This window comes from Drosophila persimilis, unplaced genomic scaffold (genome assembly GCF_003286085.1).
Source record: "Drosophila persimilis strain 14011-0111.01,24,50 unplaced genomic scaffold, DperRS2 tig00000124-arrow-pilon, whole genome shotgun sequence".
Taxonomy (NCBI): Eukaryota; Metazoa; Arthropoda; class Insecta; order Diptera; family Drosophilidae; genus Drosophila; species Drosophila persimilis.
The window spans coordinates 8,802,701-8,819,211 of record NW_020825294.1 but is presented as its reverse complement, the minus strand read 5'-3'; the positions used below and the strand labels follow the sequence as shown (position 1 = coordinate 8,819,211).

General features: G+C 48.8%; 2 protein-coding genes across 5 annotated transcripts in view; one reads left to right on the top strand and one right to left on the bottom strand.

Annotated features, from left to right (window-relative positions):
- Nucleotides 1-171: 171 nt before the first annotated feature.
- LOC6596615 (la protein homolog) lies at nt 172-1,752 on the top strand. The gene is made up of 2 exons (XM_002021575.2): nt 172-1,211; nt 1,272-1,752. Exons 1-2 carry the CDS (start codon nt 228-230, stop codon nt 1,461-1,463), a joined length of 1,176 nt encoding a protein of 391 aa, XP_002021611.1. The 5' UTR covers nt 172-227; the 3' UTR covers nt 1,464-1,752.
- Nucleotides 1,753-2,004: 252 nt separating this feature from the next.
- The window catches only part of LOC6596614 (protein spire), a 39,833-nt gene continuing 25,326 nt past the window's right edge, over nt 2,005-16,511 (bottom strand). Inside the window, exons 4-16 of one of the 4 annotated variants that reach the window (XM_026987941.1) lie at nt 16,359-16,468; nt 14,953-15,073; nt 14,799-14,878; nt 11,689-11,819; nt 11,509-11,620; nt 11,133-11,265; nt 6,550-6,623; nt 6,254-6,479; nt 4,913-5,035; nt 4,053-4,594; nt 3,783-3,986; nt 3,399-3,715; nt 2,005-3,338 (exon numbers count right to left, since the gene is read on the bottom strand). In XM_026987941.1, coding sequence (XP_026843742.1) covers nt 3,119-3,338; nt 3,399-3,715; nt 3,783-3,986; nt 4,053-4,594; nt 4,913-5,035; nt 6,254-6,479; nt 6,550-6,623; nt 11,133-11,265; nt 11,509-11,620; nt 11,689-11,819; nt 14,799-14,878; nt 14,953-15,073; nt 16,359-16,468 — 2,393 coding nt within the window. In that variant the 3' untranslated portion in view covers nt 2,005-3,118. Of the gene's footprint in view, nt 3,339-3,398; nt 3,716-3,782; nt 3,987-4,052; nt 4,595-4,912; nt 5,036-5,250; nt 5,705-6,253; nt 6,480-6,549; nt 6,624-7,531; nt 8,281-11,132; nt 11,266-11,508; nt 11,621-11,688; nt 11,820-14,798; nt 14,879-14,952; nt 15,074-16,358; nt 16,469-16,511 lie in introns of those variants that run through there. The other 3 variants (XM_026987942.1, XM_026987944.1, XM_026987943.1) reach the window with 3 other exon arrangements.

Below are 16,511 nucleotides of genomic sequence, written 5' to 3'. Positions count from 1 at the left end.
TCGTCATATTTATTAGGGCAGTTCAGTGTGACCGCGGATAAAATATACCGTCCGACCCTCAGAAATATACCAAAATAACAAAAACGCAAAAATGAGCAATGATAATCGATGTAATCGAATGCTTTTCGACGTCCAGTGCTGGCTAACGCAAGATTCCTCACCCTCCACACACGTGTTTTCCGCACGAACGTTTGATTTTATTTGTCCGACAAATATTCACATATATAATGGCCGACGTTGCTGAAACTACCGTTCCCGAGGTTAAGGAGCCTGTGGAGGAGGTGACCAAAGCAGAGGAAGTCGCAGCCGAGGAGCCCGAAGCCAAGAACGGCGATTCCAAGGAAGAGCCGGCTTCGGCGGCCGACGGAGACTTCTCCAAACAAGAACGCGCCATTATTCGGCAAGTAGAGTATTACTTTGGGGACGCGAATCTGAATCGGGACAAGTTCTTGCGCGAGCAGATTGCCAAGAACGAGGATGGGTGGGTGCCCCTCTCAGTGCTGATCACATTCAAACGGCTGGCCACGCTGTCCACCGACTTCGATGAGATCATTGCCGCCCTGAACAAGTCCGACGAGGGCCTGGTCCAGATCAGCGAGGACAAGCAGTCGCTGCGTCGCCACCCCGAGCGACCCATCCCAGAGCACAACGAAGAGCGTCGCAAGGAGATCCAGGAGCGCACTGCCTACGCCAAGGGCTTCCCCCTGGATTCGCTGATGAGCGAGCTGCTCGACTTCTTTTCCTCGTACGAGAAGGTGGTTAACATCACCATGCGCAAACACTACGACAAGCCCACCAAGTCGTACAAGTTCAAGGGCAGCATTTTCCTCACCTTCGAGACCAAGGATCAGGCCACGGCATTCCTGGAGAAGGACAATAAAGTGGTATACAAGGAGCGCGAGCTTCTCCGCAAGTGGCAGATCGACTACCTCAAGGAGAAGCAGGAGGAATATCAACTGAAGAGCGAGAAGAAACAGAAAAAGAAGGAGGCCAAGGCCGAGCCCGCCATCGAACTGCCCAAGAACGCGATTGTGGTCTTCGAGGGGGCTCCGGAGACGGTGTCCCGTGAGGAGATCCGCGAGGCCTTTGAAAAGGTGAAGGACTTTGACATCGCCTACATTGAGTTCAACAAGGGCGACACCAAGGGCTCGGTGCGACTCACCGAAGCCGACGCGGCCGAGAAATACATTTCCAAGGTGGAGGAGGGCAAGGTAGGAAAAAGTCTTGTATTCCTATTGAAAGTGTCTCGCTAACGCCAGCTTCTCTTTCAGCTCAAGTTTAACGAGGAAGTCACACTGACCCTCCGCAAGGCCACCGAGGACGAGGAAAAGACGTTCCTGGACAAGGCTGTGGAGTTCATGAAGAAGCGCCGCGACTTCAGCCGGAATAAGAACAAGCGCTTCGGCCGCAAGCGCCACGGCGGCAACGACAACCGGCAGGGCAAGAAGTCGCGCGCAGAGTAGGACCTCCTGTCCCCAGCCCATGCTAGACTTTGCATACGTGTTACTCCGTAGATCTAGTTGACTTAGATGTAAGCTCTTAAGTGTACGTATTGTACGCAGTACGTTTTCCTGTAGTTTGCGAAAATAGTCGTAGGATAGTACACAGAAAGTATCTCTGAAGAGTATACGTATGTTTGGTTTGATATCATTATTACGAGATGAACTCTAATTTATTTTATGTTACTTAAAACAACTACGATTTAATCATTTTCCTCAAAAGAAAGAAATAAAGAAAGAAAGTGAGTCCCGACCAAACAAGTCTCCCAGTTAATCACGAATTGCATTAATAAGTTTTTATTTAATTGTTTCATTGCGTTTTAGTGTATTTTCGTTCTCTTTGTGGTGTTTTGTTATAAATCAAAGCCCAAGAATTCCAACTTAAAAGCATTAAAAGTGCAGGATTAACTCTCGTAAATTACAAATACAGTTTAAATGCGTTTATAAATGAGGGCAAGATGAAACAAAAAAAAAAACCAAAAAAATGTTCACAAGAACTTCAAAATTAAAGGTTTACGATAGGTAGTATAATTCATGATTTCGTTTGGGGTTGCTTTGCATCGCAGCTTGTACAATTTGAACGGTCGCGTCGCTTAGATGATAGGCGGAAACTAAAACTATGCGATCAATTAACTAAATAGTATGGGTTGCATTGCAACAAAGACTAAAATTAAATTAGGCTATCAATTAAGCGCTATCTCGCGGTATACATTGACGTTGTAGGTGATCAGACGGGGGAACACAACGAGAATTTCGCAAGGAAACGAGAATTCGATCTGCGCAAGCACAAACATTTCACAACATTCATTTCTTAACAATATCCAAAATAATGTTTTCGAACTGGGGATGGGATCATTTGTCTGAATCATCTCTTGATAAGTCGAGAGCACAAGCTGGAGATACGGATTACATATGGATCGTACTTGGATACTTATAAGAGCTATGAGTATATACTTAATCAACATTTACGTATAAATTAAACATTTACAAACAACGGCATTGTACTGCGATAATATATAGGGTTTATTGTATTTATGTGGTACTGTATGTATAGTCAGCTATTGTTATGTGTATATACTCGTATTGTATCATATCGTATCGTATGTGGTGGGGTGCGCTCAAGCGGATCATCTCTCTGTAGCCGGCAGAAAATGTACAAAGCTTCAGCCAGGAATGTTCTTTTGTTCTCTCCTTTGCTTATTCACTAAACTAACACGATTTACAAGGGGAGGGAGTCTCCTGGAGGCTCTATCTTTTATCGTTTACAACAGTCCATCTAATCCATAATACAATCCGTAAATACGCACGTATGTACGATTATGTATCTTCCGTATGTTTAGTGCGTTCCAGTAGTCCCATAAAACACCTAAACAGTTGCTCAGTTAATGCCGAGTATATTGAAAATACATCGATTTCAGACAATTCTGGTATAGAGTCAGCTATCAAATAAAGTCCGGGGTCTGTCATCGAATAAATTGATCAATAGATTCTAGGGTAAGTTATCAAGTCGGGGATATTCTCGAAGATTGATATCTCAGTTGTCGAACTGAGGGATTCCATTTCGAACAGTGTCCCATAGTGGCACTGTAGGGTTTAATCTGTCTGGGCCCGTTCGGTGCCTATTTCCAGACAGGCGTTAGATCTAGAGTGAGATTCTGAATGGTGCGGTTCCTCGCAGAGCTGCGCTTCTGCTTCACAGAGCTGGTGATCTCGTTGACGAGGCCTTGGCAGTCGTTGCAGACGGGCACCTGCTCGCCGCGCAGGTTCTCCTTTTGATCCTGGGTCTGGGCCAAATGGCTGCCCGAGGAGAACAAGGCGAAGCCCCGCGAGAATCGCGATCTAGAAAAGGAAGATTGCAGAATTGGTTACAGTTTCTGGCGGGGCTGCTGCACCACTTACTTTCTCTCGAGGGTGCTGCTGTTGGACAGCGGTCGATATGCTGGGCTGTGCACGGGCAGACTCCGGGGTCCCTCCATGCTCCGCGACATGGCGTTGTTGTAGTGGTGCTTCTGGTGGTGCTGCATCACTCCCGAGGGTCGCATGGCTGACGAGTAGGAGGCGGACATGGCAGCCTGGTCGTGCAGCGCCTCCACGGCATGGCCAGGGGCGGCGGAGGTGGACGCGCCGGCTCCTGGCCCCACGCTGATGCCAGGAGTGCTCATGTTTGATCTTTGGTGCTTGGGTGAGGATGGTGCACTGCCCACAGTGCTGCGTGTCTGCAAAGGGAAAGCGAGAAAGTCAGTAATATGGCGACGAAAAGCTAGCTCGCGTGAGCACGCGTACCTTTCTATCTGACTCGGAGCGCAGGAGACGCTCAATCAGTGACTTGGGGAACTGGTCATCCATTATGTTCCCTGTCGACGAGGAGTGCGCCTGGTGGGCGTGGTGAGAGGGTGAGGGGGTGCTCGAGCTGGCCGGACTGGACAGCAGCGATGGTGAGATCAGCACAAGGGGAACGTTCCTGAAGTGCTCCGAGGGAATGCGCATCTGCGAAAGTAACAATAAGAAAGTGATTAGACAATCAGTCAAGTCAGTCCTATAGATTCCACCCACCTTGGTATAGCACTTGGCGCAGACAGTGCGCTGGCAGAGCTTGCACTGGATACCCCATGGCCCGAAGAAGGAGAAGCGTGTGCGCAGGCACAGGAAGCAGACGCGACGCTTTTCAACATCCTCCTTGACGCGCACATCCATGGGCAGGCCCTCCAGCTCGGCTTTGGTCATGACAGAACGTATGTGAACGATCTCCGCCAGCGTTACGGACAGGCGATCGTCCCCCCGTTCCATCCAGGTCTGTTTGTCCATGAAGGACTTGTTCCATGGGCCAAGCGAGGATGTTGAATGAGCCTCGTCCAGCCTGGGCGGCCCGTCCGTCGTCTGCGAGTGGTCACCCTCCGTCAGGGGGCTCTTCCTGATGCCTGGGGCCTCGCTGCTGGCTCCTGACTGCGACTGGCTGCCTGCGTCATCCGATTGACGCGACTCGGGGCGCGTGGGTGGCATCGAGTGCGTCTCCTCCAGGTTGCTCTGGCAGCCCACGATAGTGTGGCGGCGCAGAGAGGCGCGTCTCGACTCGCATTGAGTGGCCAGGTCGTAGGCTGGGGAGTACAGAAAGTGCGTAATCGTTAGCCGGGGGTCAACACTGTGAATGCAGTACAGAAGTGTGGGGGAGGCAGAAGAAAGCTTTTGAAATGTTAAATGTGTCAGCTGCAGAGGCAGAGGCAAAGGCGGGGGTTGTGGTTGTGGTTGGGACTATGCTGGCTGTGAGTGGCGTGGCATTGGGTGCATGCATGTATGTATGTATGTACAAGTATGTGATATAAGAGGCGAAGCTGAATGAGCGATATGATTGGCTCCGTGAAGCATCGAATGGAAAGCAAGCGTGTGAGATCTTAGTAGGTTCTTTAAATATTTACATTCCAGGGCATTGTCGAAGAACCTGTGGTACTCGTCCTCCGTAAAGGATGGCTCAGCAGGCGGGGGTGGCCGTGCCTGTGCCTGTGGCTGGGGCAGGGTCTGCCTGGGTGCACTTGCGTCCACTGCAGCGCCAGGAGTTATTGCGGCAGCGTTAATTTTGTTCAAGTTTTTAAAGCGTGTGTGTGAGGCGTTTTGAATTCAGAATTGAAATTACATTATTTCCCATACAAATACTCGTATCACGAGGGACCAGCAACCAAAAACAACGATTATTGCAAGAGAAAGATCTACTCGAGTGCAGGAAATAATAATAATAATAATAATACTGGAGAGCAGCTTGCAGTAGATTCACTTTTATTTATATAGTTTCTGGTCTGTCTTGACTTTAATAAATTTAACAAAATATTTCGAGATTTTCCTTAGTATATTTGTGCTTTCGTGATTTGTGTGTGTGCCGGAGTGCTCCTCCTTAAGCCGAACCAACTCCATTGTGTTAGCCCTCGAATCGAATCAGCCCACACCAAATACCCGCCATTTCAAAGGGTATTTCCTTCATCCTTGCTTGCTACTTTCTGGATTTGTTCTTAGTGCATTTAGGGGTTTGGGGGCAGGGGGTTATTAATTATAATACTCGTACAACACACTTGCTTTGCCGGGCCGGGCCGGGGCGGGGCAGGGGCAAGGGCCCTGTTGCTTCGCACAAAACCATACAAATAATAATTAATCGAAAGTAGTTAGCGTTGTGTGTGTGTGTTGTTTGTTGTTGTGTTGACAGTAAAACGATCAAATACCTTTGCAAAGTTAGGTTTGTTGTGGAGTGGAGTGGAGGGAAAGGAAGAATGTAAGAAATAAAAATAAAATAAATTAAAATTATAAAAACTTAAACCATTTTATAGCTAAAACTAGTAATACCAGATAATATACACCAGATACAGACTTTGGCAATGGCTACGCCATGGCTTTTGGGGTAAGGCACAGAAGTAAGGAGGAAAAAATATAACCCTTTAAACATTCAAAATAAAAGCGGAAGACAGTAAAGTAAAGTAAAAAAGCTTTGATTTCATTAAAGGCAGTCCTTCCATAGTTTTTGGATGTCATATCATATCTTAGAAGTGAATCTTTCAGTCGTGTAGGTTCAGTCGTTGCGGTGTCAATCGGACAATCAGAAATCTGTTCTACTTTCAAGTCTGGCCCAAAACTAATCGAATTTCAATGCGAGTTGCCTCTGTACTTTGTGCGCCAGTAGTGTTAGGTGTCCCAAGTGCCCGTATATATAATATATTGTACAGATTATAGTAGATTACAGGTCGATTGCACAACCAACAGAACTGGATACTCACTTGTGCGTCTGGGCCGCAGCTGCGTCGCCGTCGCCTGGCACTCTTGCCGCGCTTGGCTGGGCACCATGTAGCCCCCAAACGGATACGGTGGCATCTTGGGCTGCGAGCAGCGGTGCAGCTCGGCTAGATGGGCATGGTGAGGCTGGTGCTGCTGGTGGTGCTGGTGTGTGGCCGCTGTGGAGTGGGAGCTGCTCATGCTGGAGTCATCGAAGAAGAGCTCGTCGTCCTATCGACCGAATGAGGTAGAGCTCGATTAACACAAAGATTACCAAAGGATCAGCTGGGGAGACACTCACCTGAAGCTGTGAGAAATCCACTTTAATGAGCCGCTGCCTGGAACGTGACAGAGTGGAGTTCGCACTTGGAAGCACTGCAAATGAAAGATCGTAGAAACAATGAGTCCTCTGGTCGCAAGCGAAAGTGAATGTGGCCACAGCCATGGGAAAATGGGTCTGCATGCGATGGGATTATCTAATGAATATCATGGAGTGATGGCATCTCTACTCCGGGTAGCAGATTCCCCGCCGCTCACTCGGAAACCGGCTCCGCTCTGTGCCCTTTCTGTCCACTCATTGCGCAATTAGAGGAGGCCTTCCACTGAAGTTGGAAGTTGTCAACACGACGCCGCCTCGCACTTTTTACCGGCCATTCCACACACGAAAACCGTTAAGAGCCAGCGCACTTAATGGTTCTACTTATGAAATCACTCCGCAGAGCGGCTGGCTTGAGGCTTGTGCAATGCCTGGGAACTTCTGGAGCGGAAGGGGTCGCTTCACTTTTCAACTTGTCGAAGATACTTTACGACCCGTAGGCCCCATAACAGCCGGTACGTGACTGAGCAGGGGGCTGAGAGCCCACCAGCGACTGGACTGGACGCCGGGGCCTTTGACCCGTGGCCCAGAACCAGGTTTCAGACTGGAGATACTCTTTTGCAGTGCCCAATGATGAAGGGTATCCACACTTCTCCACACCGAATGCAGTTTGCTCTGCGGATTGCTTAATGGCTTTAATGACGGGAGCTGGGAGTCGGAGTCAAAGACGAAGTCGTATCATGACTGCAATTACCAGAGCCACTGCAGGCGGTTCGGATTTACTCCTTAAACACATACAATGCCTTGGGGCATGCCACCCCACCTCTGAACCGCCGTCCCCCACACACACACACACACACACAAGAGTATAGACGAGGCTGAAATTGAAACCAGGTCAAAGCAGAGCAGAGCAGAGCAATTTCGTGGCCCAAAGCAATATTGGGGCATGGAGCCGTTTTCGGGTTACCTTTTGATGACTTGACGGCCTGCCGTGGCTTGGGTGTCGGAGGATTGGGGACTCCTGCTGACGAGGCTGTTGCACGCGGCGCGGCGCGAGGCGTTGGCTGGGGCTGGGGCTGCGGCTGGGACTCCGACTGGCAGAGATTGCTGTCCCCGTCGGAGCCGCAGTAGAGGGAAGCATCGCTGCCCACGTCCACCACATCCACGTTGCGCACCACGTGGTGGCTCTTGAACACCGACGCGGCAGTGGAGCGCTTGGCACTGGGCATCCCGGGCTTGGAGTCCATTTGAGCGCTTCTCGAATCGGTCACGGATTACAGCCTCCACATGTCCGACTGGCCGAGTCCTGGATGGTGCTAAGTGCTAAGTGCTTGGTGCCTGGTGCTCCACTTCCGCGGCACTTCTGGAATCGCACTTCGGCTCACTCTTGTTGCCTTTTCACTTTTCGCTCTTTGTGTGCCACACGGTTGCATTCGGGCTATCGATCCGGGGAGTACAACAAATGGTAACGGAACCAACCCCACAGGGCTGCCTGCTCTGCTGCTCCGAGGGTTGTGTCCGGCTGTGTCCCTCCCCCCACTGCCAGGCTGGCTGCCTGACTGACAGACTGACGGATTGACTGACGGCCGGTTTTCCACTATAACTTTCCACTAGGCCGCTTTTGGTTCTATTAATCATCCAGTTTTTTTGTTTCTTTTGCCCATCCGCGCCACGCTCCCACCGCTCTCAACATAATCAATGGAGTCCACGTCCACTCCTCCAACCAGCAGAAACAACACCGAACGAATGGGGCGCAACCGCCAAGACTCAAAACACGGAACCCCCGAACCCCAAACCCGTTACAAGCCAGCGAGAGAGTGGTATATCCATAAAAGGTGCGCCTGTGTCGCTCTTCGGTGGCCTAAATGGTTTGCACTCGCTGTACACTGGATGTCGAGTGTTTGCTAGGAATAATACACCGATAGCACCCATATGAACTCTGGACTCCTCTTCCAATACAAAATTATGAATATATCCAATAAATGTTGAGTGTTAACTTATAGATATTCTACCGAACGCATGGTATAACCATATAAGGTAGGGAACTAGTTATTCGCAGCGCGCCTGCGCAGAGACTTCTCTGAGCGCGGCGGAGAGTCGGTTTAATGAGAGCTTGAGACAGAGAGTGAGAGGAGAGCGCACTTTTGTTTTGGCCACTCATTGTGTTGTTTTGTTTGGTGGGGGGACTTTTACGTCACTCCTTGGGTAGGAGGTTCGGGTGATGACGTAGAGGCAGAACGCGATGGCAAGGACAGCGCAGCTTATGAATAAGCAAGGGGGGTCGGTCTCTGGGGTATTGAAATCAAAGTTGCAGCCAAATTTGAAAAAGTTCCCAATCGTCAATAAAGATGGGAGTTCAGGGTCGCCTAAAAATGGAAGCGGCATGATGACATTTGGCATCTGTCCTTTGAAATGACTAGTATTCGTATTCAACATGTTAGGCAGGTATTCATTAGCACTAATAGGAAGGTTCGAGGTACCCTCGCTACAGAAACCTACAGATACTCGCCCAAAAAGCTGTTGATATTTCCCAAAAAATAGCTACGGCCCAACTTGATCTGGACGATCTGTAAACACTAGTCAGCCTAAAAGTCGTGCACATTTTGTAGCTCTCTTGTCGATGTCATTATCCCGTAGTTGTATATGTAGCAAGCATGTACAAATCATGTAGTATATTGTTATTATTTAAACAAGAAGGCAACAGTCGCGGTGAGCTGAGAAACATCACTCAGCTGTTGATGCTGATGAAGAATATATGTATGTACTCGATTGGGTCGGAACCGCTTCCTTCTGGCTGTGTTTGAGTAAAGGGATCGCATAGATCACGATGAAATCGTGTAAAATTACATTCGACATGTCGAAATGAAGCATTCATAAACTACATACTACATACATATGTATGTCAGTGTCCTATCTACGTGATCTGGTACAGTTTTCCCGAAAAGTTCGTGGTCTTTTCCACGTTTAAGCGAAAATATTTACTTATTTACAATCTGCACGATGGTATGAATGAAAACGTGCAATTGGAAATATGTATATAGGGGATAGAACGGAACCTACTACAGTCGAACTTCTCTATTACGATCCTCCACACAACGAAGCTTTCTATATAACGAAATTATTTCCAGAACACTGCCATGCTATATTCTACACAACCCTTGAGAACGACTGTTGAATAAGCTCGAAGATCATTTAGCCGAATATCTTAAGTGATGGATTTATGGTTTCCCAATAAGATTGCCCCTATGATAATCGGATAAGTCTGTAATAGAAAATTGCTAAATCGATGGGTAATGCCCGAAAGTGTATAAAATTGTTCCTAAAAGGATGACCTACTCCTAACCAAATTTCGGATTTTCATCTTTATGAACTTGATTCAACTCGTACAAATCTCGAACTTATCTAGTTCATTCAGTAGTGGGCAAACTATACGTATATGCTGACCAATGGAGTATGTTTTTCGACAGGCAAAACATATTTTTCGGTCAGCAGCTGCATATCGGAGGCAAACAAGATTCCCAGCCGCAAAAGAAAAGCAACAAACAGCGGCAAACAGACAGACCAACGGACAAACATACACTGTCTAAGGTGAGGTTGTCGTTGTCGTTGTCGTGCCTGGCTTGGTCGTTGTCGTTGTTGTCGCTATCTTTGTGTGTCACATTTTTGCACGCTTCCTTCAGCAGAGCGGATTGTGGATTTTGGATTGGGATTGGGGATTGGGTTTGGGGACTGGGGATTGGAAAAAGTGGCCGTTTTTGATCTATGTTGGCATGCGCGCTGCACTGCACTGCGACCGGCAGACTCTCATGGAGAAACAGAAAGAAAAAGACAGATTGGGAGGACAGAGGGACCGACGGACAATGGGGCTCCCCGGACGACAAGTGCAGTGAAAAGTTGTGCGACTAACAAGTTTGTGGCTCTCTCTCTCTGTCTCTTTCCCACTCGGTGTCTTCGTGAGGCGACATCTGCCTGTGTAAGCACACGCGTACGCGGAGTATGACAACAATTTATGGGCGGCTGGCGTTTAAAATTGGAAATCGCCGATGACAACACACCGAGAGGATGGATGCGGCAGATGGAGACAGACACCCACCAAAGATTAGAGGCGGCATCTATTTTTGGCAGTCACTGTGGAAAGGCCCAGGTATTTCTTTCGACACCGAGTCCGCTGGTGCCGGGAAATCTATTGACAGGCGATTTGCTGATGCCCTTTGTCGTCAGTTTATGACTATCGTTGACGTCAGGACTTGTACATACAATATGGAAGTGTATGTGGAGATCACAGGGGATATATACGGGAGGAAACCACCATGAAAGTCACTTTATATAGGATGTGGGATGCAACCAAGCCCCCAAGGTGTCTTCTGCCACACTCGAATAGTATTTGGGTTAGAAAAGTGAATAGCTAAAGGGTTTTCTTTGTTCCATGACCCATCTAATTATGGTACTCTCACTACCACTCCATCCTCTGCTGTCTGCCAAGGAGAACTTCCCCTAAAGTTCTATACATTACATGCAGGAGGATATACCCTTGTTTTACTGAACTAATTCTATTTCGTTGGACTTACTTCTCTGCCTCAGAGGGGGTGCCTCTGGCGGGGTGATCTGCTTCAGCTCCTTGCCCTGCCGTATGGACTCCATGAGCTGTTCCCTGGGCGTGGGCGTGCACATCCGGGGCGGGCCCAGTTGCCGTTCGGAGGCCTGGTGGACGATGAAGGTGGGGAAGGGAAATAGAACAAGAAAAGAAAAAATATGGCAACGAAAATTAGTTTTGCTTCGAAAATGGAACTGTTAAATTTTATTGGAAGCCACAAAATATATGCAGCGATGCTTCCTCCATAAAGAAAGTGAAGTGAAAATGTAAACCCGCCAGAAAGCCCAGAGGGGGGTTCACTTGGGACTGGAAATGGTTGTGGTTGTGGTTGGATTGGGGGCACTACACACCTTCTTCAATGGCGGCCGTGACCTAATGAACTCCAAGATCATGGCATGAGCATCTTTCTTGACGCGCGGCGGTATATCTCCATTGACCATCACCTTGCGCAACTGATACTTTCTGTAAAGAGAAATTGCGTTGTTGATTGGATGTGTCTGGTGCCTTGGGCTTTGTGTGGGAACTCTTACTTGGCTCGGATATCCCCCATGAGTATCTCGTAGGGCGTCAGCTCGTATTCGATGGGTGTGCGCTCGAAGTTGCTCTTCTTCAGGCGGACGCCGCGGCGCAGCTCGTCGATCACCTGCACCCAGAAGCGTGCCTGCAAATGGGGAAAGTGTGTTGCTCAGAGATGGTACATAGAACGGATAGAACAAGACATGCAATGCAATGCAACTAGGGACATGCTACACCGCGACTATTGCCACCTACTTGCAGGGCTCGCCACACCTCCAGTTCGTGCTTCGGTTCGGGTTTGAAGGGAGGAAGAAAGGAAACCACAAATCAGAGGACAAGTCAACTGTCAGCCACTTGCCACTTGCCCCATCCCAGAGGCGCTTTGAGCACATTTCACTTTTATGCCCCAACCCCGCTACGAATATTTCCATTTAATTAGCCAATATAATTGTGGCTCCCGTTGCGGCAGGCCGATGCAATGGCTGATTAATGCCAGACATGCCACATGCCACTTGCCACTTGCCACATGACAAGCCAACTGCTAACTGTGCGTATGAGTAATGTGTGTTGAATGCCGCGCGATGTGCAGGAAGACTTCGACTATTTAGCACACAATGGAGAGGAGAGGCTGGGAGGCTGGGGGCCGGCTATATGTAACAGCAATTCGCGTTTTCACTTTCCACTGCAGCATGCGCTTTTCCTGTTCCTGCCACACCACTCGCGCCCAATCGGTGGCAGTGCATTTTCGAGACAGCTCATTAACTATGCAAAACGGGATCGGATCGGCTCGGATCGGCCCGGCTCGGGATCGCATTTCAACCACAGCCGAGGGCATGGCAGCACATGTTTTGACACAAACGTTGCACCCGCAAAAAGAGATCTGGAAACGCTGAAGATGCCACGCCACGCTTCAATTAATGCAAGACCCGACCCCCTTTACGTGGGGCCAGCTTCCGGCTTTGTTGCTTTGCTGCTTTGTTGGGGCCATGTACCATGTACCATGGTACCATGTGCGTACAACATTTGCATCGTCTGGATCGGCACATTAGCATAGGAGCTGGCCCATATCGTCATCATCGTCATCCTCCTCATGACGGCAGGCAGCAAACCGAAACACAGACAACAGACCCGATGTCTGCCCGCTGCGATATGGTTGATGAGAGAAGCATTCGGCATCGAACGGGGAATCACCTTCCGTTTACGGAAAGAGAGTACCCGCCATTCCATCATACTCGCAGCAACCTCCAAGCAGAATCGCAAACAAAATATATGTAAATTTCCCCAAAAAAAAAAAACAGAGCTCTTTCTGCAATCTTTGTCTCGGTTTGTGACATTCTGAAGGCTGTTGGTTTCTGGGAAAAACTGATAAAACGCTGACTAGAGACACACTTCTTGGGTCTTGGGCGTCGGACTACCGCAAAAAGCAGTAGCTGGAGCACAAAAACAATAGACAGTAGACAGTGGAGAGTGCAGAGTGGAGAGAGGCCAATCGAATGGCCAGGCGGGCCAAGAGGCACAAGAAGCGGGCTCTTATCGAACAGCTAGGAAGTGATAAGAGCGCTTTTAATCAAGCCAACAATGGCCTGAAACTACGTTTCGCACTGAGATTCGGGTATCAGTATTCGTGTGACAACAAGCCACAAGACAACGCACACTCGAGTGCTTCGAGCCCGATGATGGTGATGGTGATGGCGATGATGGCCCACCTGTCTGGCCAATTAATTGGCAATTGGCAATTGGCAGAGACGACTGCGCCTTCTTTAATCGCCGGCTTTCAACACATGCAAATGCACAGCGAGCTGGCACGAAAAGGCCAAACAAAAATATTTATGGTCTATTTATTTAATTACGAATGTGGCGTGAAGATACTCTCAGATATGTACATATATGGTACATATGTATTCGGTGTACTGGTATTACATGCTCGCATGATTTGTCGTTTGGCTCGCACGCAAAGTTTTCCATTTGTTTGGTTTGGCTTTGCGGTTTTTCTGTGTTTTTCTATCAAACATGCAAACATTGGCAAACGAGTGACGTGATCCCGGAGCGGGCCTGGGGGCCCAAGGCGGAGAAATTACGAGAGAAACGCGAGGATAGGTGCCCGGGTACGGGGGCAGGTCGTTGTGATTGCAAATTTAAGGAAAGTCCGAGCCCAGGGATCATTAGTGGTTAGACGACAAGGGACTTCCCTTCTCTCTCGTTTAAAGAAATGATTCTCCAAGAAACTCTCCCTCAGAGAGCGGAGTCCAAGTCAAGCTTTTAGCATTGATTACGTGCTTGAATGCAAACCCGAAATGAAGGAATTAATTGGGTTTAATTTGATTAGCAGTTCATATAAATCGAACGCTTCTAAGAATCTCTTCGAGCATATTCCAACCAATTAGCACTGGGATTACATTATTTGACAGTATTTGAAAGAGCTTTTCGAGCTATTCTCTGGAGAACTTTGGAGACTGGAGAGGTTCCAATACGAACCGAACACACCTCGAACGGTAAAGTAAAGCCCCTCCACTCCACCCTGCTCCACTCTAGTATATGTTTTCGCGCCACTCCGAGTCTTTGCGTGTCTGGCCAATTTGCGTGTGGGTCTCAATGGGTTCCGGAGGTCCAACGGTGATGGCAAATTCCTGTGACGGCCTCGACACATTCGGCAAAGGTCACCCGAAACACACAAATTTATAGACTAATGTGTGGCCTATAGTCTCGCAGAAAATAGATGGAATGGATGGCGGTGAACTCATTAGGATGATGGTCGAGTGGTTGTGGAAGTGGAATCAGTCGGTCGCCGCGGGCCCATTATTGAAATTAAAAGTGAATTTCATTTGGCAATACCTAAGCATGAAATAGTTCACTTTTTCCGCCTTACCGCAGAGGAAAACCCCCCCATGTGCGGACATCGTGCGTGATCTCTCAGTCTATCTCTGCGATAATGATTATGATGATGATGGCTATGTCTATGGCTATGGCTTATGGCCAAACTCTGTTCGAAGAGGTGTGCCAACGAGCAGTGATCGTGAGTCGGCAGCCCACTTCAGAGGCCATTAGTGGAGCTCTACGGATTGCATAACTCGGGTGTCTAGCGGGTGTCTCGCGGTGGGGGGATAGATAGACAGATAGATCTTACCCAGTCGTTGAAGCCCAGCTTCGCCAGTTCTTTCTGTGTGGTCGGAGACGATTCTGCGGCCTTGATCAGCTTCTCGGCACCTGTGGCAGAGAATGATCCATTGGCGCATTAGTCCCCCGATTGCCGAATGATTGATCTAAGGCCAAGCACTCACCATTGTTCAGGACTTGCTGGAGGAACACGCGCAGCTCTATTGTCTCCGTTGCCAGGGCCCGGCACACGGCTTTGTAGTGATTGTCCGCCAAGGCGGGCTTCTGCAGGTGGTTTCTGCAGGTCTGAAACGAGAGGGTGATTGGGAGTGTGATTAAACGGGGTATTGGAATTTGAATACTTTTAAGAGGAGAGTCTATAGCAGTACTCTACGATTAATATGATGAATTTATTGCTACTGTTGTAGGACAATCCGTTTTAGTGGCTCTTACTATTCTTGGCGTATCAGGCATGGGAATCTCTCAAAATACGGCAGCCATTCGGAGAATAGATAACTTTGTATCGGTTTCCGGCCAATTTCCAACCACTTTTCATTAAGATAATACTAAATATAGGCCAGGAAAGTGGGTTTCCTGTTCCCAGAGTTTCCTCGAGCCCTCAATAGAGAGAGAAAGAGAGTGCAGTATGGGCTTAAGAGCCCTCTTGGTGGGAAGACCCTATCCCCCTTTCAATAGAGAGTCGAAATGCAGTCTCCCCCATTGCCCATTGGCCAAATACAGTGCAAATTTACGCACATCAGCTGCGGATACTCTGGCACTTTTCCACTTTTCGTTTGGGTGTTAGAAAAGTCTGTGGGAGGCATGGGGCATGGGTTCTGGCAGAAGTTTGCTCACTGTTGCCTGACAGCAATGTGTCAATTCCATAAAGTGGCTCATTAGAGGTGGAGCGGCCTCTCGCGGACCTCCCCCGGGGCGCTCGGACAGAACGGATCGGACTTGGACTCAATCAGCAACGGTGTGAGGTTTATCACACGCCCCAATGCCATGGGGCCTGGGCGGTGATAGCGATCGTCAGCTGGCTCCCCAGAAGGCTGGGGAGAATTCCAGAAATCCATTTGTCTGTGAAATCAAGTGCAGCGGAGAGGTTTCGGATTCTGGATTCTCGATTCTCGATTCTCTCGATTTCCGCGTGATTACGAAAGCGCTTGTCTTGATGGTTATTTTGGTTATTTAACATTGCGGCTAAGAGTGCAATCGAGAAGCGATTGCAAATTGTTTTTTTCCAGTCAGGTACTCGTAATCCAAGTAGAACCCGGGCCAGGCTATGCTTGTTGGCTGCGGTTAGCCGCGATACAGATACAAAGATACAGATACAGCGCAACCCGCTCTCCCCCTCTCCACCTCTCTCTCTATCTGTCTAACTGTAACGCGCGCCAAACTAGTTTTCCCACAGATCCATCGATACATCGATACCTCTCGTAGCATATTTATATGTCAAATGTGCTGCTGGCCAAATGGAGCAGATTGAGCCCGGTCAAAAGGTCACGCCACGGTGTGGCGCACCCCCCTCTCTGAGTCATGGATTTCGGCATCTCAAGTGCCAGAAACCGTTTAGGAAACCGAAACTTACCTCGATTATGTGCTCTAGTTCTTTGGTATCGTTGCGCTCCTCCTCCGCCTCGTCGTCCCAGCGCTTGTCGCCCTCGTCGATGCCCTCGTCGATGCAATCCTCGTCAGTCTCTGCAACGAAAAATAGTTAAGATAGTTAGCCCCTTCGAAGGCA

Bases quoted from the DNA above. Each gene is read 5' to 3' on its own strand.
- LOC6596615 (XM_002021575.2), top strand. From the start codon at position 228: ATGGCCGACGTTGCTGAAACTACCGTTCCCGAGGTTAAGGAGCCTGTG. The intron at 1,212-1,271 runs GTAGGAAAAAGT...CTTCTCTTTCAG, and splicing joins CCAAGGTGGAGGAGGGCAAG to CTCAAGTTTAACGAGGAAGT.